This window comes from Triticum urartu, chromosome 3A (genome assembly GCF_056163025.1).
Source record: "Triticum urartu cultivar PI428250 chromosome 3A, HENAU_Tu73, whole genome shotgun sequence".
Classification (NCBI taxonomy): domain Eukaryota; kingdom Viridiplantae; phylum Streptophyta; class Magnoliopsida; order Poales; family Poaceae; genus Triticum; species Triticum urartu.
In genome coordinates this window covers 418,455,153-418,475,324 of record NC_141875.1, presented here as the reverse complement: position 1 = coordinate 418,475,324, position 20,172 = coordinate 418,455,153, and the positions used below count along the sequence as shown (strand labels likewise).

General features: G+C 47.4%; 5 protein-coding genes and 1 long non-coding RNA gene across 8 annotated transcripts; 4 read left to right on the top strand and 2 right to left on the bottom strand.

Moving 5' to 3' along the window:
* Positions 1-185: 185 nt before the first annotated feature.
* On the bottom strand, positions 186-8,605 carry LOC125544139 (Glycosyl hydrolase superfamily protein). Its single transcript, XM_048707721.2, has 8 exons — positions 8,250-8,605; positions 8,071-8,144; positions 5,382-5,462; positions 5,220-5,301; positions 4,950-5,047; positions 4,778-4,865; positions 823-1,177; positions 186-538 (listed from the first exon to the last, which is right to left on the bottom strand). The coding sequence occupies exons 1-8, from the start codon at positions 8,517-8,519 to the stop codon at positions 288-290; spliced, it is 1,299 nt and encodes a 432-aa protein (XP_048563678.2). The 5' UTR covers positions 8,520-8,605; the 3' UTR covers positions 186-287.
* LOC125544140 (putative B3 domain-containing protein Os03g0619850) lies at positions 1,709-4,358 on the top strand. 2 transcript variants are annotated; one of them, XM_087547231.1, is made up of 2 exons: positions 1,709-2,675; positions 3,677-4,358. In XM_087547231.1, exon 2 carries the CDS (start codon positions 3,695-3,697, stop codon positions 4,220-4,222), a length of 528 nt encoding a protein of 175 aa, XP_087403357.1. In that variant the 5' UTR covers positions 1,709-2,675; positions 3,677-3,694; the 3' UTR covers positions 4,223-4,358. The 2 variants fall into 2 exon arrangements, with proteins under 2 accessions (XP_087403357.1, XP_048563679.2); XM_048707722.2 differs by having other exon boundaries at positions 1,709-2,710.
* On the bottom strand, positions 2,587-3,535 carry LOC147979916 (uncharacterized). Its single transcript, XM_087547232.1, has one exon. It carries the CDS (start codon positions 3,382-3,384, stop codon positions 2,911-2,913), a length of 474 nt encoding a protein of 157 aa, XP_087403358.1. The 5' UTR covers positions 3,385-3,535; the 3' UTR covers positions 2,587-2,910.
* On the top strand, positions 5,471-7,575 carry LOC125544143 (uncharacterized). 2 transcript variants are annotated; one of them, XR_015619050.1, is made up of 3 exons: positions 5,471-6,515; positions 6,758-7,047; positions 7,153-7,575. It is a non-coding gene; the product is annotated as an uncharacterized LOC125544143 (long non-coding RNA). The 2 variants fall into 2 exon arrangements; XR_007299296.2 differs by having other exon boundaries at positions 5,471-7,047.
* A 156-nt stretch (positions 8,606-8,761) lies between the features above and the next one.
* On the top strand, positions 8,762-13,580 carry LOC125544138 (polypyrimidine tract-binding protein homolog 1). Its single transcript, XM_048707719.2, has 10 exons — positions 8,762-9,228; positions 9,617-9,826; positions 11,366-11,428; positions 11,588-11,661; positions 11,737-11,832; positions 12,035-12,092; positions 12,164-12,259; positions 12,334-12,415; positions 12,498-12,610; positions 12,770-13,580. Exons 1-10 carry the CDS (start codon positions 9,046-9,048, stop codon positions 13,370-13,372), a joined length of 1,578 nt encoding a protein of 525 aa, XP_048563676.1. The 5' UTR covers positions 8,762-9,045; the 3' UTR covers positions 13,373-13,580.
* A 704-nt stretch (positions 13,581-14,284) lies between these two features.
* Positions 14,285-14,891, top strand: LOC125544141 (uncharacterized). The gene has a single exon (XM_048707724.2). The coding sequence runs from the start codon at positions 14,304-14,306 to the stop codon at positions 14,889-14,891; it is 588 nt and encodes a 195-aa protein (XP_048563681.2). The 5' UTR covers positions 14,285-14,303.
* Positions 14,892-20,172: the final 5,281 nt, after the last annotated feature.

Below are 20,172 nucleotides of genomic sequence, written 5' to 3'. Positions count from 1 at the left end.
TGTCCATCATGTGGTAGGAAGATGTATATCTCTGTGCAAAACTAGAACATAGTTGACTGTTGTTACTGTATATCTGTAACTGCACTATTAAGGAAGCTTGACATATCACAAAGTTTCCATGTAAGAAGTTATCCGCTATCAGATAATAATAATTCAAATGCTAAAAGAATAGCGCTCACAATGCATGCAATAAAGAGACACGCGATTTTCTTTTTAATACTTCACATCAGAAGTTGTTTAAGTTTAACTGGCATTGTTCAGAAAATAACATTCATAAATAGATATTCCTAGAGAACATCAAAAAAGTAGTCCAAACCTTGTCCAATTTCCCAGATTGAAAGCCCTGCCCCCCAATCTTGCGCTTCATCCAAACGTACAGAAAGAGACAACAGCGTTGGATAAAATACAGCATGCCTCACACCTTTATCCGAATATATAAAAAAATGCTCTGAACTTTTGTCATCCCATTGCAAAGATGGCTTGTACTTCTCAAGTAAATGAATGAAATCTCTTCCAGTAATAGAACTACCACCACCACCTGTGTATGTAGATTAATAAGACACAATAATCCCAAATTCATGCCAAGCATAAGCTATAAGCAAGAAACATAATAACCGTGCGGCTGAAAAAAATCATCTGCTACCAATGGTAAACAATGTTCCTACTGAATTTTGAGTGTAATGTCATAATATGGGTCAATCAGTGACATTTCAAGCAAACATGGTACCAACACAACAAAGGTGACGTCTTCTGTTTCACATGGCCATGTAAAAAGACTCTTTGTCATTTCAATGGCAAGGGTATGAAAATGGGTATAAGTACCTTTAGAAAGTAGAAAATCATTCCCATAGAAATTAATCCCAAGGAATATCATGTGAGAATGGCCTTGAGAAGCAGAACCCTTGGCTGGAAGAAGTGTTGTCAAAGAATATTGTATCCACTTCAGAGGTGCACTGGGGCCAGGGTTTTGTGGTCCAGAGAAGTCATATGTCATAAGAGAAAAACCATCTACTGAATCAGCCAACTCCAGGAGATCTTCTGGTCCAAAGTCTTGATTGTTGGGCCCTTCCATCCGTGGAGCTGGGATAACATAAATTAGTTCCAAATGGTTCCTGGTACTTGATTTTGAGCTGATAGAATGCAAAGCCTCGCCCAGCTGCTTAACAAACTGAAGTGCCTGTGGCATGCAACAAAATATTAAATGAATTAAAAAAATGACCCCAAGAATGCAACTCCCTCTGATCTCAAACTGATATTGCTTTAGAATTCGTGCAGTCAAACATTGACAGCTAGTATATACAAAATGATCGAGGTTTATGATATGGTAATGGTACTTTTTCTAGAGTAAAACGATAACGGTACTAGGAGATTGCTCAGGAAAAGTATATTCATATCATCATTCTTTCTTATTTTCAACTAAAATATAGATCAAAAAAGTAATGTTCGGTTTGGCTATGCTATGCCTCAGCAATCTGGACAACCAGGGTGACGATGTAGGTTAAGTTCTTCCTTGGGTTAGCTACCAAGTCTGACAAAATCCTCACTTGGATAAGCTCATCAGGCAGCATCCCCATGACAAACATGATCTTTACGGATTGGTGGTCCTATATGATCGCCACGGCACCAACAGTTTTACAAAAGGGAGTAGTTTCCATAACGCCTTCATTGCTTGGTCAATCTGGAAGCAGCGGAATCACTTCATCTTCAACAGAAACCAGCCAAATGTGCAGCTGCTTGTTAGCATTATGGTGGAATAAGTTCAATTGAGTTTAACAAGTTCTCAGTTCTAGTAGCATGTCTCAATGTAATTTTTTCAAATAAAACAGAAAAATATGAAATATGCTTCCTGCTGCACGAATTTGCAGAACAGATGTAACGTACGTAGAGCTTTGCTCTATGGGGAAAGAATTAGATGAGAGAGTCTCACGATGCTTGAAAGGGCACGTGTATAGTGAGGTAGCTCGATCTGAGATCTCGAGCAGGACCTACGACAACTACGTTAAGCTGGTGAGGCAACTAATAAAAGGCGCAACAAAGTTAGTACTCCCTCATTCACTAAATGCATGCCATTCTAGCATCTAACATTGGAACTATAACATGAAAAACAGTGACGGGTTGTGAGATAAAAACAAGAGATTCAATTGTACAATGCTCAAAAACAATTTCTAGAAAGAAAACCAGGCGTTTTTCTATCTTCAGTTTATACAAGTGTTAAATCAACAAGGACCTATGTAATATAATCCTAGAAGTAGCTCAAGATTAGTTTGTTCAACTAGTTTACTTCGTAAAGTAATTCAACAATAATAAAAGAATGCAAACCACATACATGACGGGCGTGTTTGGTTGCCTGCATGAGGCCCAACCAGGTCCGCGCGGGAAGAAAACGACCTGTTTGGTTGGCTGCATACACTGTTGGGCCTGCATGGCATGATGTTTAAAGCACTCCTGGGCCTGGCTCCCTGGGAACGCTCGAATCGGCAGTTTCTCCAGAGCCAGGCCCGAGCGGTGCACGTGGGCGGCGGTGGCTGCACGCGCGTGGCCACGCTCGAGAAGCCGCGTTGCTTCCCGAAGCGCCGGCAGTTATTAGCCTCACCGCTCCATCTCCCCACTCTCCCAACTCTCACTGGCGGCGGCGGATCGGAGGAGAGCAAGAAGACCACCAGACTCCATCACCGGTGAGCGGATCATCACCTGGCCCGCGGCAATGGCGGTAAGCACTTTTCTGTTCGTCATGCACTACTTTTCCGCGTTCGATCCGGTGGTAGATTCGATCCACGACGGAGAAGGGAATGGGGAATAGAGGTAGATAAGCATGGCAGTTCATACTAGTTCATGCAAGATCGGAATAGAGGTAGATGCGGATGGAGTAGAAGGGGGATTGGGGGATTGGGGGTACACAACAGACACTGGCTAACCGCGGCGGCCGTTGAGGCATGCGGAGCGGCGGGTCGAGTGGCTGGCCTTCATCTTCTTGTCCATCGTCGTGCGGGGCGGCGGGTCGTCATCGTCCTCGGCGGAGTCGAGGTCAATCTGCCAGGTACGACGGCCTGGCTCCGGCGCCCTCACTGGCATCTGCACCAGTTCTTCCTCCTCCTTAGGCTCCCCACCGATGACCGCCAGCGGCACGATTGCCGTCTCCCAGTACACTGCGGCACGGCGGTCATTAGGAGCCCAGTAGTTCTTGTACTTGGACCACCTCTTCCTCTGTTTAGCGTCGTCGGAGACGACCTGACTCATGGCCCAGCGAATGATGTCGACTGCCATCGCGCCCTTCGCTGGGTTAGGAATCAGCGTCTTCAACTCTTGTGCAGTGGCCCTCATGAGCACTGCATCAGATTCCTTCTGCATGTCAGGCATGGAGCCGAAGTTCGAGCACACCTCCATGGTGCTCTTGAACTTGGTACGGTCACCAGCCGACCATCCGAGGAAGAAGGCCCTCTAGCCAATACCCCAAGGGAAGGGGTTAGCGTTGGAGCTGGAGCTGGAGCTCATGGCGATGGAGAGGAGGAAGGTTGATAGTGAGAGAAGAGAGGGGGTGGGTAAGTAGTGGTGGTCAGGGTGAGTAAATATAGGCGCGATGGAGAGGAGGAAGAGTGACAGTCATGTCGTTTTAACCACATGCTCTTCAATAAGCCTTGAACTCTGTGTTGTGCCTGACTCCATGAATTGTCTGCAGATCGAGGAGAGCAATGAGATGGGCACGAAGGTGCTCCCGGCCGTTGACAACAAGGACAAGCAGCCGGTTCATCCAATGCCCGAGGTGGTGCTGCCGCCCACCGCTGAGGAAGAACCGAAGACGCCAACGGTTGGCGACGACAAGCGCATGGAGGAGCCCCCCAGCAGCAAGCGCCGCAACTACGACCACTACCATGAGGAGGGTGGCCCAACTCACTTCTGCAAGGTCATCGTTGCACCGGAGCTTGAGTGCATCCCCATGCCCCTAGGCTTCACCAAGCACTTCGTCGCGGTGCCGACGGAGTTCAAGCTGAGGAACAACACCGGCTGCTCCTGGAGGGTGACGGTGAAGCTGATGAACGACAGGGTGACCTTGGATCAGGGTTGGGCCACCTACGCCGCAGTTCATCAGATCAAGATCGGCTATATGGTGACGTTCAAGCTCCTGACTGCCGACACCCTCAAGGTCATCATCTTCGACGACGATGGCATTGAGGTGGTCAACAAGTGCGGGAAGCACGACGAAGCCTTCGCCGCCAGGGACTAGGGCCCGGGCACCTCCTTCCTTAGTACTATCGAGTCTGCTTTATGGTTTATGTGTTGAACTGTTTGAACTATCATTATGATGTGTGGTACTATGTTATCTGAACTATGCTGTTAAGTAGTTGATTTTCTGTTTATGCTATGCTCTGCTTATGATGTGTGGTACATGGTTGTGCCGAAGTGTGCTGGTAACCTCACCAACTAGCCAAAGAGGTTACCACACACCAGACGTTGCATACAACCAAACACCATGCCTTGGGTTTGTCCACTAACATGCAGGCAACCAAACACCAGGTAGTGTGGTTCAGCCCATGCAGGCAAGAGGGCATGCAGGCAACCAAACAACTTGCAGATGGTGCATTTGAGGCTGCATTTGCATAGCCAGGCTGAGTTGAGAAGGCTATGCAATGCAGCTACTGTAGACTACAGCAACCAAACACGCCCCACAAGACTCCCCGAATGCATGGATTGCATACTAACCCAGATGGTGAATTGGTGATGCAAAATTCTTTGTTAGAACCATAGTAGAGATTATTAAGGTATGCTGGTAACGAATTACCAGTTGGCGCAGCTCTGGATCATCTAGCACACCATAAGCAGCCGATCTTGACCAGGATTCCAGCACAACACCATCATACCCCTTATCCCTATTAACCGACAGTCAGATGTCAAACTGGCAACCATAAGAATACCTGCATCTGGAAATGCAATAAATAAAGGTTTTCTTTTACCTGCATTCGCTCACTATTAGTTCAATGGTTTTGTCCCTTGACTTCTTTTTCAGAAGTACAACACCAGGGAATGCCTCTAAGACAACTCTTGGCACTACCTAAAGAACAAGCATAAGAACCAAAAACAAATTATACTAGGTAGACAACATAAAATTCTGTTAGTTTATCTTTATACTTATATGCACTTATGAACATCTTGGAGAGAACAGATGCTTGGCCAACATAATATGTATGGAACTCCCTATTTAGCAAGACAGACAGATAATTTACCAAAGAACCGTTATTTTGAAGTTCGGAGACCCATCCAGCATCATAATTGTGCTGTCCTTCCAAAGATAGCTTATTCCCATCACTGGACAGAGAACACGTTAGACAAACAACTTGTTGAAACAAGATACTTGGAAAATGCATCCAGGGACGGAAACCACATACCTCTTCAAGTCATACCACACTGGTGATACATGAGTAAGCTTCGTGCTGAACAACTTTGCCATATCATAGCCTTTAGAATTCCTGCAGGGAAGTTCAGTGCACAACAAGTGATGTGGATTTTTTTTGACAGATTAAGACTTACAACAATAAAGAAGTATTGCTAATTGCCAATTATACATCCTAGTTGTTTCTTTTATGTATGTATAGATCTAGGTCTATAGTCCTGATAAAACAATAAGTTTCAACACCTTACATTCCACACATTAGATAAGAAACCTAGCCTCGGCTCAATTCGCGTTTTAAGATCTGATATTAACCCTCAATTACCTCCCTTTTCACACTACGAATTAACTATATGCTAATTAGGTTTCTTCTGATCTGAAGCAAGTTTGCTGTTTCTTTAAACAAACAACATTCGCTTTGGTTCAAAAAAAAACTGATGGTTTTTGTACTGCAACTCCTAGCATGGTGTGGGCCTTGGACAAGTTAATAGTGAACAGATATGGTAGCAGAAAGTATACATCGACACATGCTAACTCTATTGGATCAAAATTCCTACTGCTCACATGTACCAGTTTGAACTCCCTGACGAATATCTAAAGCCATGGTTATACCATTATGTCAGGGTATAACACCCTCTTCCCCGGGGGGGCGCTGTGTAAGGTTCTTGGAGGTTGAACTGGCACTCATGGGCACCCCTGCGAGTGAAGTTCTTCGTTTGGCTTGCTTGCCAAGCCCGCTGTTGGACTGCCAAAAGCCTTGTGAGCTGGGGCTTGCAGCACCACCCGCGTTAGCTGTTCTGTGACCAGGCTGTGGAGTCCATGACTCACATACTCACAGTTTTTCCCTTCTCACGGACCTTGTGCCACAAGGTCCTATCCGTATCAGATCAAACCCCCACTGACGCGATGCCTGCAGGACTTCGTTTACTGCTGGCAGCGGACCTGCGCAAGGGCACGTCCTCGGTGATTATGCAACGCAGCCTAGCATCACCACTTTGCTCGACACGATCAAGTCCGAGGCTCGATCGTGGGCGAAGGCGGGGGTGGCGTGCCTGGCCACACTTCTCCCAGCAGTGTCTTCTTAGCCGTGTTGCGTTTTTGTTCTTTGAGGTGTTGCCCCGTCACTGTACTTGTAAGTTGTAACGAACAATTCTCTCTTTCTATCAATTCATCAAGAAGCAAGCTTTTGCGTTTTCTCCCGAAAAAAGGTTATACCATTGTAAATTTGTACTCAATAAATTTCACTCTATCAACCAAGGGTGGATCTTCATGAGGACGAAGTTGGGCCATGGCCTTCCCATTTTAATTGCTTTTTTAAGACACCAACTAGCCAGTAAGCAGGAAAAGATGCTGATTATTGTTGTATTGCTGCAGTATTCTGGACCATTCGGAAATACGAAATGAAGCATGTTTTGACAACAAGTGGCTAGGAACAGAATTCCGAGCAGCGACCAGGTTCTCAAAAGACACGGTCCAGGGGATGGGACGTGCGTGTGGTGCAGATAAGACGAGAATTGTGACCACATTCTCTTTCGGTGTATTGTGGCCAAATTCATTTGGAGTGTTATGCGGGATGCCACGGGGTGTTCTAGGAGCCCAGCGGGCTTTGCCAATCTTCGTCAATTGATCCAGGGAACACATGGGAAGGATAGGAAAATGGCGTGGTTGGGCTTTGTACCAATTGCTTGGTCCCTTCGGAATACTCGTAATAAGGCACTAATGGAAGGTCTAACCTTTAAGCATCCAGCTGACTCATTGTCCTTTTACAGCTATGGAGAGTTGGAGACCGTTCGGGAGACAAGAGGATCGATGGCAGCATGATCGGCTCATCAGCAGCCTCCTTGCAAGAAGTCAAGTGCTACGTGCTGCCTCAAGACGGGACACTACTGGCTAGAGGAGCCATCCGTGCTTAGGCAGTACTTGTAGCGAGGCTCGTCCGGCACGACACCTCTTAGTATCGTTCATTTGCCAGCATGGCATTTCCTTTCTGTTCACTAGCGTTGCATCACTGTGTCTGGTCATTTGTGAATTTATGACCCTGTATCGAACTCCCTTTATTTTCTGCTACCTTGTTGTTAACTGTAAGGGCCTCGGTTTAAGGCCAGGCATATGCCTCCATTCTAGAAAAAACTCCTGCTGCTTAAGATCCTTGTTGCTGTGCATTCCAACAAGAGAAGATCAGCTACACTTCTTTTTGCTTTTGCCCTGAACATGGTCCCACATTGAGCCGCATGTGGCTCTGTACTATGGCTTGAAGCAACATTTGGCATCTTGCCTTTTTAGAGCTTTTCTTTCTTTCTTCTGTTTTCGTTTGGCTGTAAGGAACTTGGTTGGTCTCTGGTAATGGGAATCAGAGGGGAGAGATCAGCTACACTCCTCTTCTTCAAAACACATGCATTCTAGTCGACTTGTCTGACTCAATTTGCTTGGCGATAGGAGTGAAATCACTACAGCCACAATGATGTTCCTATGAGATTTAAGAACTTGAAATAATTGCAGACCCGATATGCAATGGTTATCTTCATTGTTTTTTCTGCCAACCAATCACACAGTAGTTTATGAATATATTGCTCTCAAAGATGTAGTATATTTTGTTACACAATGTGGACAAAATCGTCTAAATTGATCCAAATGCTATAAACTCTATGTAACTTGGTATAGCAGCTGATTTAGCAGAAACGACGCACCAGGGGGTCACGTAGGCCAGGACGGGGTTGGGGAAATGGTGGCGCGACTGGTTCTCCGAAACCCTAGCGTGCTCCTGCAGACGGTACCGAGCGGCCCGACAGAAGAAAGAAAAAACATGGCGTCAGTGGCAATGAACTCTCAGCTGGAACGACTGGACCGACCTCGAGGAGGCCCTTACGGCAAGGATCTCGCCGGCGGAGACTTGGCGCTTGACTAGGCCACGATCATAGACGGAGAGTGGGGTCTTCCCCGGCGTTTGGGGGTAAGGAGGGGATCGGGAAAGGAGGCCGGTGAAGTGAAGCACTGTGAGGACCAGGAGAAGCAGGGGAGGGACGATGAAGGCGAGGCGGAGGCGGGGGCTCGAGGGGGAAGCTCGTGGCCCGCTTGGGCGGGAGGGAGACGGCGAGGGGTCGCGATGACTCCGGCGATCCCGCCTCCGGGGTGGCATTTCTCCGGCGGTGGCGGGGACAGGCCCGACGAACCGACAGAGCGATGCAGCGACGAGGTGGGCTTTTTTTTTCTCTGTCCCATCACGATGTGGTTTAGAGGTGGGTTTCTCTGGCGACGTGTTGTGCGCCGTCGGATAATTGCCTCGAGATTTGCAACCCCATGGCCCAAGCCCACAATCCACCGAAAGATTGCCTGGCGGCCCGAGGCCCAGCTGCCTCCGTACTCTCTCTTCCCGCAGGAGCCCACACGAAACCCTAGGCAGGAGGCTCCGAACTCCGAAGCCTTTCGATTTGACAATCCATCCAACCCGTCTTCCTCCGGTCCGGCCTGTCGCCTCTCCACATCGTCGAAGAGAACCGCCGCTCGCCGCTCGCAGCTCGCCGCCGTTAAGTTCAGGCTCCTACTTTGATGCACCTTGGTTGGGAGCGTATCCACTGACAGTTTCCTCCTAAGGGGATCTGTTTATCGCCGATCACCTGCCGAGTTAAGATCGGGAGGTAGGAGGAGCTTTTGGGGGAGTGGGGATGGCTTCCGGTGGGAACCCGCAGTTCCGGTACACCCAGCCTCCATCGAAGGTGATACACGTGAGGAACCTGCCGTGGGAGTGCACCGACGAGGAGCTGACCGAGCTGGGGAGCCTCTTCGGCAAGGTCGTCAACACCAAGTGCAACGTCGGCGCCAACAGGAACCAGGCGTTCATCGAATTCGTGAGTATTACTTCCAGATCCTTGATTGCATCTTCGTTATAGTTTCGTCCTATGTGCGTATTTGGGTTGAGAGTCAGTTTAGTTCCTCAGCCACCCACCCACCCGCCCCCTCCCTCCCGTATCAAGTGTGGGGATGCAAGGGGCCGTCCTGTTCGTGTGTTTAGTCAGTGAGTTGTGCCATTCATAAACTGTTAAGGCCTTTAGAGTTGGTGTCATGTTATTTACAATTAAACGAGCGCAATCTTGGTGGAAATTGTGTCTGGAGTTTGTCTTAAGGAATTTTAACTGATTATGTGGGGAATTTTTTTTTTACAAGTCTAGACTGTAGTTTGGTATGCTCCATAGCAGATACCAAACACTAGTTAAGTTTTACATTCTCTCTTTGCAGGCTGACCAAAATCAGGCAATTGCTATGATATCATACTATGCATCATCAGCGGAGCCAGCGCAGGTAAGAGGCAAGAATGTGTACCTTCAGTACTCCAATAGACAGGAGATTGTCAACAGCAAGAATACCGGGGATGCTGCAGGCAATGTTTTGCTAGTGACAATGGAGGGTGTTCTGCCAGATGCTGTGAGCATAGATGTTCTACACTTGGTAAGGAAGTTAAGAGTCCTAGTATGATTTCTGTTGTTTACTTAGTCTGATGTCTGCAGGATTAATTTGATTTGCCAGGACTGCCTTAGTAACTTGTAGCCCATTTTTTACATGGTCCAAATGGATTAGCAGGCCGTTGTCACGGAGTATCATGACTGGCAACCGCATCAGGAACAACTGTGTGTGTTCGTTTCCTCTCCCTTACTCATCGCTGCCCTACCCCCTTCCCTTCCCTCAAACTATATCCTCCGCTAGGATGTTAACATCCACTCCCTCCCTCTCTCCCTCCCATCCTCCTCCCTCCCTCTCCATTCCTCCCCCCTTCATGTTTGTTGACTACGTAATAGTTAGTGACAAAAAGTTGGTTTACATGTTGTCTCAATGAGGATTGCATGAAATACTTTTTGAATTTGATGTTTCCGAGGTACTTGACACTATGTGTACAAGAACAAATAAAGATGCGAGGATAGTATTGTTTACAACTATCTCCAGAAAGCCACCAGGACAAGATGAAGCCGTTACTGTAAAGAAAACACAAGATGAAGATGCCAGAATTGTGGTTCCCTGTTATATCACAATTCAATACAAATAGGCTAGAGGCAACAATTCGTATCTTTTTGCCAAAAACTACTAAACATGCATACATTATTCACGCCCTCAAAGAATTTTGGCAAATAGCATCACACAGAAATGATGTCATGGAACAATCCTATAACAGTTATCATGATGGAGACCTTGAACAGTTAGCCTATACTTATACATAACTATAGATCAGTAAAAGTTTTAGAAAGTACGTGAGCTAACTGGTAAAGCCTCAACATGCAGTGTATCCTTTGTTGAACACTTTGTGCTTGTTTGGCTTTAGCGACTGCTTCTGTCATTCTTTATGCCCTCTAGTCTCAAGTGACTGACATACCTGTACGCAATTCTGTTCAATTGAGCTTTAAATTTTATATAGAGTTGCAATTGTTTTAACAGTTCATCACTTGCTGATGTGAAGACATGCCTAAAAGTTGTTTTTCAGTGTTGGGACCTTGTTCAGCTGAACTTGTAGTTCCTTTTTTAGCGGCACTGGAATATCAATGCTTTGTAGATTTGCTGCTTGCTGCCTTCTCTTGGCCATCTGTTATAAACGCTAACAAATGGCAAGTATTGACTTGGTGATAATATAAGTAGAACTTCTATGGTTATAATTGTGCGAGGGGAAACATAATAGGTTTATTTAATCTTTTTGTATTTTTAGCGGTTTAGAAGACTCCTTTTGAAAAAATGATCTGCTAGTAAAACCTCAAAACTTGCCTTCAAACTCTACCCCGTGAGTGTCATGGTTAGTGAGGAATTTACCTTGTATGCTTCTGTGCTTTTCTTCATGCTTTATAATTGAGTCTTTGTGACACTCTGCATTCAGATATTAGTTGGCCTTTGTAGCTTATTTCCTGACTTAAGCTTGCTTGTCTTTCCATTTTATCTAAATGCATGCAATTGGTTTTACTACATTATTGTACTTGTCATATTGACAACCGAACTTTGTTTACCCAGGTATTTTCTGCTTTTGGATATGTTCACAAGATTGCTACCTTTGAAAAGGCATCTGGTTATCAGGTGAGGGTTTACTTGTACTCATTTAGTAACAGTTCTCATCTGATCATCCCTTCAAATCTTGCATGATGGTTTCTCTTTTTAAGAACAAGCAGCATGATTTCCTTCTCTTTGTCCTGGTAGGTTTTATATGGAATTATGTTTTTTATCCCTGTCTTATAGGCGTTGATACAATTTTCTGATGCTGAGACCGCGTCATCTGCAAAAGCTGCTCTGGATGGCAGATGCATTCCTAGGTATTGTTCTCAGGTTATATTTCTATTGTACTATTTTTCAAGACTGATGGATAACTATTTATGCTTCTGCTGCAGCTACTTGCTTCCAGAACTTGATGGGTCCTGCACTTTAAGAATCAATTATTCAGCACACTCTGTTCTAAATGTCAAGTTTCAGAGTCATAGGAGTAGGTAAGAATTGCTGTCTTGCTGCTTCATGAACGTTCGTCACATTCACCTACCAATTTTTTCTCACTACAAACATGGGCAAAATAATTGTTTGTCTCATTATATTCTATTACCCTATGACACTAAGCTACTGTTTAACTATTTGCTCTCATTTTGGCGTTGAAAGATCCTCACTCCTCACTTATTGGTTTCTTTTCCTCTTTAGGGATTATACAAACCCATACCTTCCCCTTGCACCTTCTGCTATTGATGGATCTGGAGTGGTAATACTTCTAACCTCCGTGCCTATATATGATTTGGTATTTTTCTTATGCTAACGTAGTGGTTGGTTTAGGCCCAGGATGGGAAGAAGGAGGAGCCAGAGAGCAATGTTCTGCTTGCGTCAGTTGAGAATATGCAGTATATTGTTACAATTGATGCTCTTCACGAGGTAATGTATTAAATACCGTGAAATCATCATATGTAAAACACATGACACCAACCATTTGTTCCTGTAATTGGCAGGTCTTCTCTGCTTTTGGGTTTGTACAAAAGATTGCTATTTTTGAGAAGAACTCTGGCTTCCATGCACTAATCCAGTATCCAGGTAAAACAAATTGCAAGTACACAAAACTCAAAAAGTTTTTAGTGTGCAGCATGTCTCTCAAACTTTTACGCCTTTGTTGCAGATATTCAAACTGCAGTTAAAGCAAGAGAAGCATTAGAAGGACACAGCATCTATGAAGGTGGATATTGCAAGCTTCACCTCGCGTTTTCACGCCATACTGATCTTAATGTTAGGGTAATGCACCACTCCCTCGTTATGTCCAAATTTGGTATAACAAAATGCACCATTGTGCTGGGGAATAAAGATTTCGATGCACCAGGCAAAACTACTTGTGCCATATGAACTAGTAATATCAGATGTTAAATCCTTGGTGATGTTTTTATCTTGTTTCAGATCAACAATGAGCGAGGTCGAGATTACACTGGGGGGAACAGTGCTCCAGCTAACCATGAACCTTCCATTCTTGGGCCTCAGCCAATGCTTGCTGCTGGCTCTACTGCGCCACCATACAGCAGTGCTCCTTCCACAGCAGCTGATGTAGTAGCAGCACCAGGGACTACATCTATTCTGGCAACACCAGGAGCACCATCCCTTCCTTCCAGTCAGCCACACCCACAAACTGCTTCAGGTGGACCTCAACAATACGCCAGCCAGGGAGTCCTACAAGGCTATGGAGCCCCAGGGTTCCCGCAAGGCCCAAATCAAGCTCAAATGTCACAGCATTCAGGCCAAGGAAATCAACAGATGCCCAACCATCAAGCGATGTCGTTCCCTGGCCATGGAAGGCAGCAGCTACCTCCGGGTCCTCAAATGATGCAAGGTCCAGGTTATAGAGGCCCGCCGTTTCCACAAGGTCATATGCAATCAATGCCGCAGTTTCCAGTATATGGCAATCAGCAGTTTCCTCCTGGCGCCGGGCCGCAGATGATGGGCTTCCCCGGGCAGGGAGGTCAGTATCCTCCATTTGGTAGGCCGCTTCATCCGTATAACCGTTAGCTAGTTTATGTGTATGTAAGAAACCGCATGTGCGAGTGCGAGTACTTTTTTTTTTTGCGAAAAGAGTGCGAGTACTTGCCGGTGACCATTTTAATGGGGCTTCTGACTTCGTAGTCGTGTGCTCAGGAATTTTGGTGCACATGTGGCAGAAACAAGTGGGCATACATAATTATTCTGTAGTGAAATGCTTTGGCTATGGATTGTATCATTTCATTCTTATTATTGGAGAAAATGGTGTTGGCTGCAAACTATTCGTTTCTGTGGCCTTTAACCTAACCTGGCGAGGGAGGAGCCTTTGGGCGGTGCCAGGGAATGGAACAGAATATTCATGGTTAAAAGGTCACAGCAGCGTGGCGATCAAGAGTTCAGGAGTTTAGAGTAACTCTATCAATCAAACACTCTAAAAGCATCTCCAATAGATGGTCCAAATGTAAAAATAATTAACCTTTGGACCATTTGGGACAAAAAACACTGCTCCAACAGACGGTCCATATGCAAAAAGAAATGGACCGCGGTCTCTTCATGATGTAAAATGCAACACCTCGCGATGCAAATATACATCACGAGAAGCATCTGGTCCAAAACCAGCCGCCGCCCGTGAACACCCAACCGCCACTTCATTTCCGTTCCCGCCCGCGACCTCCTGCTCGTCCGCCGCCTCCACACCCCGCCGCCGCACGCCGCCCGCATCAGATCCGGTGCCGCCCCGTCCCTCGCCGCTGTTTCCACGCCGCCCCGCAACCCGCCCGCCGCGGATCCGGCCCCATCGCCCGCCGCTGTTTCTACGCCGCGTTGCCGCCCGCCCGCCCCGCCGACCGCCGCCCCGCAGCTCCACCCCGCAGCTCCGCCACCGCCCCGCCCGCCACCGCGTCCCCGCAGATCCGCCCCGCCCGGCTCCGTCCGCCACCGCCCCGGCCGCACGCCGCTCCCGATGTCGCCGAAGAAGACGCCGAAGGGCAAGTCGGGTTTCTTCGGCGTGAGGCAGAAGCCCTCCGGCAACTGGGGTGTGGAGTTCTCCGACGCCGGAAGGCGTTGGTGGATCGGCACGTACCCCTCCGCCCACGAGGTCGCGCGTGCCTACGACGTGGCGGTGTGGCGTGCCGAGAGGCCTCGGTCGCACCTCAAATTTCCAGAGATCGAGAGTCGGGCGGAAGCGGAGATACTTGTGCCGCAGGGCATCAACATGAAGGAGATCACGATGAAGAAGAAAAAGACGAAGAAGCCGTCGGTTGTCGTCAGTGCTGGCGAAACCGATGAGGAGGCGATGGCGAGGTTTGCTCGGGAGCATCCGGAGTACGTCCAGGCCGAGATAGAGTACTACTGGAAGCGTGAGGCGGAACAGAAGAAGAAGGGGTCGAAGAAGGAGGATGAGGCCGGTCCCTCGACGGTGATCCCCATCGAGTCATCTTCCGAGGAGGACTGGGCAGACTTCTCGGAGGAGGATGAGAAGGATGAGGGGTGCGACGACCCGACGAAGGAGGAGTTCTGGGAGCAGTTCCGTAGCTCCGATGAGGAGTAGTTTATCTAGTAGTTTGAATAAGTAGTAGTTGAAGTTGATGTATGAAACGATATTGAATTTGATGTTTGAACTATGTTGAATGGACTAGTAGTATGTCGTTTTACATCTTCATTTTGGACCATCTATTGGAGTTGCTCTTTTGGACTATTAATTTGGACCATCTGTTGGAGTTGAGCTTTTTTCGGAGCTCCAAAACGCACTTTTTGACGGTCCAAATTTTACATCTTCGGTTTTGGACCGCCAAATTTTGGACCATCTATTGGAGATGCTCTAAAACCAATAGCCTCTGTATGGTTTTAAAGGGTTCTCTATTAGTTGTCCTTGATTTAATATAGATTTGTACTAAATCAGCGACAATTAATATGAATCGAGGGAGTATTAAATTTTTTGAATACTTCCAGATTAGAAACTATAGGTCATTTTCCTTTTCTTATTTCTACTCTATCTGTCCATCTTGGGAGGCGGTGTGGCAGGATGCCACGGGAGAAGGAGGAGGAGGCCACGACGGATGGTCCGCTCAAGGCGGCGACCTCCTTAGCAAGTCGGAAATGTCGGAGGGAGGCCCACATCGAGTCCCGTGTCAAGGATGCGGGCGGGAAGGCAACATTAATGGAATGGTTGTGTATGTCAGCAACAACATGGCGAAAACAACGAGAGTTGAACGTGAAATTTCCTACTCCCTCCGTCCGGGTTTATTAGACCTCTCAGTATCACAAACATGTCCCTTTTTATAAGGTCTCGTTTTGGAAAGGTGCATGCATGCAATCATTTCGTTGGTTGCATTGAAAGCCGTTGTTGTTGGTGCCATGACTGGAAAATTAATACACTTCAAGCGTGCTTTTTCATTGGCTGCATGCATGTGAGAGAGTGCATTGAAGTGGAATGAAAGAATTAGTGTGAGCAAATTACTATATGTCTTGCTCGAAGAGAAGTTGTCTTTAGGCCTAATAAACCCGGACAGAGAAAGTAAAATTTTACTTCACATAAGTTCAAGCAAGAGGGCAACTGGCCTGCCAATACCGGCACCAAAAGATCCAAGTGCCCTCTTATACCCTCTTATCTAAGGCGTTGTTTTCATAGGGAGGATACACAAAACTCAATCTTTATAAACTAGAAAACCGTTTAACCATATAAAATCTTGTTTGCCTACTCTAATTAACCCATGGATTTAGGAAACTTTGTTTCTAGAATCCCAAGATTTCAGGTTCGTCGAAATAGATTGATAAACAGAAGAAAAATAATATATAATGTACATTGATATGCTCCTACGCTCCGCAGATAGCTAATCAGCTACATCACCTTTGTGACTTCACCTTGACAAGTAAGTTGTGCCTCTCCCTGCGAGTATGCACACCCATTTCATTGATGCAAATAGATTCCTTATCCTAGGAGTATATGTAGATTGGGTACACCCCTCCCGTAAGCTCTACCGCCTCTTTTAACCGCTACGCTCGTCCATGTCACTATTGGTAGACATTCTTGATTGGAGATGGGAGATGGCAATAAGCAATGACACGGGATTTTTCGTTTTGTGAAGGACAGTTCATATTGCAAGTGATAATGCAACCGCCCTTCTCGACCACAATTGTGTTTTTTGTGCTTCACAACAATGCCGTGGAGGACGCGTCCTCCTCGGAGCTTGTGAACACGCGCGGACGCCTCCTACAGTACCTCGGTCGTGACCGCGGCAACACGTCGTCACACACCATGACGGCGGCCAAGAAGGTGGCATCCAAGGCCACGCCATGGGAACGATGCAACACGCGCCGGCCATGTTTGCTACATTGGACTGGGAGCTCGCCAACCCAACCTCGCATTGGCCTAGGCCAAGGGCCAGTCTAGGATCACCGGGCAGACGGGGCTGGCCAACTCCAAGCGCGCCACCCGTGCCCTTGGCGGCAAGGGCAAGGCGTTCACGGTTGCTCCTCAAAGTGGGGTTGGGTGACTCCGAACGCGCCACCCATGTCCTTGGCGGCAAGGGCAAGACACCCACGGCTGACCGTCATCGCCAGGACGAGCACCTGCACCAGGAGGCGAAGGCATCTGATCGGCTCCCGCGAGCGCCAGTTTGGCGGACCATCACGACTACCGCAACCCCTACGCTCCCTTCCGTCTTTGGAAGACCCACAACGACTCCGACTTCGACAACGATGGAGGGGATGACGACTGAAGGAGCCGCCGGCCAAGGCAGGATACATACGAGGTCATGTCTGGTACCTCACGTATTTAAAAAAATCAGGTGAACTTGTTAAATATCGCCCACATAGTTTATTTTCTAAAATTTAGGTGAACTTGCTAAATATCATCCGGTTTGAATGTAATATGTGAAACTTTCTTAAAATTCATCCAAGTTTGCATAAATTTCGGCTTACTGTCCGTTTGAACTAGTAGATGTTTGATGCAGACTATCCGTTTGAACTAGTGCGTGGACGTTTGATGCACATGTGTCAGTATGCACCTATTGACACTGGCAGTGAAACAGCCAGGAAGACATATTCGCTGTGCCAAGGTGGAAGCGTAGTGGCGGGAGGTTTGAATAGGCGTTGGACCGTGTGTAGTTGAGTTGGGCCGGGTGAGTAAACGGGCTGAGGCCCATGAATGTAACCAGCAGATATAAGCTCGAGTGGCTGGCGTGTACGGGTATCAATGTATTGAATTTGAATCTCATTTCCCTGAGCTTATCTCTTTCTCTCTCTCACTCGCTTGCGTCCGCATCTCTCCCACCGTCTAGCCCCTCTCCTCACCGATCTCACGGGTGACGAGCCCCAAATCCGACGGTCCCTCGTGGCCAACGGCAAGGGCGTTACAATCTGGTATCAGAGCGACTGATCTATGGCCTTCTTCCATGTTCTCGAGAGCGTACCCGGCAAATTCCGAGGCGACGGTCTCCGATCACCTTAGGGTTCGATCGGTGTAATCCCTGACCTGAGGTGGGTTACTTCAGAGAGGAACGACACGACTGCGTTCAAACCCGGCGCCCAGACGAAGCACATCACGCGCGAGATGGAGCTCTTCCAGGAGCGCATGTTGAAGGAGTTCGCGGGGATCTGCGCCGAGCAGAGCAAGTTGGCGAAAGTGGTGGAGATCTGCAACCAATTGGAGGCGCTGGATGCAAAACTGGAGGAGCAGTCGCAACGCTTGGATCAGGTTCAAGTGAAGGTAAATCTCTCATGTGACACATTGGGCAAGGTACAGTAGGAGCAAGTTCAGTCGATGAAATAGAGTGCTCCGGTCGCAGCTAAGGGAGGGACTGTTCCTCAAGTTCCACCGCTCCAGACGGGTTGCTGGGAGCAGCACCAGCATCCCAAGGTTCCACGACAAGGACTCCGCACCGGCCACATCAGGTACATGTCAACAACCCATACCCTAGTGGAGAGCAAGAAGAACATGTTCAGTGTGATGAAGCGACTAGGAAGAGGAATTGGATGCCCAAAATGGATTTTCCAAAATTTGATGGTACAGGGGCTAGGGTCTGGATTGATCAGTGTGAGGCATTTTTCCAATTGTACAACATTCCAGACAGTTTCCGGGTGGCATATGCATCTCTGAATCTAGTAGATAATGCAGCACATTGGTTTCAGTCAGTGAGACTGCTTGCTAAGTTTGATGTTAATGTGCATAGAGAGCTGCTGCAATCACTACTCAGGCTGAAACAGTGGGGTACTATAGAGGAGTACAAAAATAAATTCCACCAGTTGGTATATAGCATCAGGTTGTATGAGCCTCAGCTGAGTGACACCTTATTGGTCACAAGATTTCTCATGGGTTTAAAAGAGGAATTGAGAGCTGCAGTGGGAATGGAGTTACCTGAATCTGTTTAGCAAACTGCACTATATGCTCAAGTCCAGGAGAGGTTACTGCAACAAAACAAGGGTAGTAAAACTACTTATCCAAAAAAATCACTGGTAGACAGGACTCTAGAAGTGCGTTTGCACCAGGTGAGTTGTGGAAAGCTAAGTAGCTTAAAGAGTACAGAAGAGCCAATGGGCTATGTTATGGGTGTGGGGAGAAGTACAGTCCTGGACATGCTTAAGTCAGTGGAAGCTATGAATCCCCATGAGATCATTTCTGATGCCGTGTTAGATGCACTGTTGTATGACCAGCAAGAGGAATGTGCTACTATTCCTGTCCATGCCTTGTCAGGTGCTACTCATCAAAAACTATATAGTTCAGAGCACTGATTGGAAACCAAGTGGTGTTACTGTTGTTGGATTCTGGTAGTACACACACTTTTGTTGATCAGGCCTTGCTGGACAAGATTAAGCTAACACCAAAAAAACTATCTGATCCCTTATCTGTCAAGGTGGCAAATGGTGATAAACTACAGTGATGCGGAGCATCCTATGGACATCACCATGTCAAGAGTCCGTTTGGCGAGTGACACGTGCGACATCTACTTCACATACACAAAGGTGAATCATCTCCTTTACACGTGCTCACTTGACCCCTTCGAGGATGGTATACTACTTGACACTTCTCCCATGTGCATGCATAGGTATTGTCAGTGCTTCACAGATGTTAAGGAGGAGTGCAAGCGCCAAGGAACAACTACACCATCCGGGAGGGAAGCCTGGAAGCGACGACGGAAGAAGACAGGGCTGCTGAAGCTACAACGGCCGGACATCCGGGCCAGAGGCCAGACATCCGACGTGTGGGCAGCCGCGCAGGAGCTGCCCCAACAGTCGGACGAACAAGCTTCAGCGGACGGACATCCGACGCCAGCCCCGGACATCCGGCGCCTCCCGACAGCCCGAACATCCGGCATCTCCCGCGGATATCCGGCGCCGACGTATCCAGAGAGCAACTGAACCTCCACTTCAGCCCGGACATCCGGCCGAGACCTCGGACATCCGGCCCCCAGCCCGGACGTCCAACACATGTGCGTGCCTAACCGGGCCAAAGGCCCATGTATCCCCTCCTCACTTACTCCTTCGTGGCCCTAGACTATATCTACTCCTCCACCTCCTTCTAGTTGGGGTTAGTAAAGGATTAGCTCATTTAGAGATAGAGCTTTGCTCATCCATACAGATCTACTCCACGAGAGAGATTGCATCCTCTACAGAGAACATCCACCTTGGATTCAAGACCCCTCACGGGAAGATCCCCTCGTGGATTGATACGTCCATTTTGCATCATGCTTTTATATCGATATTTATTGCATTATGGGCTTTTATTACACATTATGTCACAATACTTATGCCTTTTCTCTCTTATTTTACAAGGTTTACATGAAGAGGGAGAATGCTGGCAGCTGGAATTCTGGGATGGAAAAGAGCAAATA

Coding starts and splice junctions, on each gene's coding strand:
- LOC147979916 (XM_087547232.1), bottom strand. CDS start 3,384: ATGGAGGTGTGCTCGAACTTCGGCTCCATGCCTGACATGCAGAAGGAA.
- LOC125544138 (XM_048707719.2), top strand. CDS start 9,046: ATGGCTTCCGGTGGGAACCCGCAGTTCCGGTACACCCAGCCTCCATCG. Junction 11,429..11,587: donor AAAAGGCATCTGGTTATCAG/GTGAGGGTTTAC, acceptor CCTGTCTTATAG/GCGTTGATACAATTTTCTGA. Junction 12,611..12,769: donor ATACTGATCTTAATGTTAGG/GTAATGCACCAC, acceptor ATCTTGTTTCAG/ATCAACAATGAGCGAGGTCG.
- LOC125544139 (XM_048707721.2), bottom strand. CDS start 8,519: ATGCCACCCCGGAGGCGGGATCGCCGGAGTCATCGCGACCCCTCGCCG. Junction 5,463..8,070: donor CTGGCCTACGTGACCCCCTG/GTGCGTCGTTTC, acceptor ACTTCCCTGCAG/GAATTCTAAAGGCTATGATA. Junction 1,178..4,777: donor ATCCAGAGCTGCGCCAACTG/GTAATTCGTTAC, acceptor TGCATGCCACAG/GCACTTCAGTTTGTTAAGCA.
- LOC125544141 (XM_048707724.2), top strand. CDS start 14,304: ATGTCGCCGAAGAAGACGCCGAAGGGCAAGTCGGGTTTCTTCGGCGTG.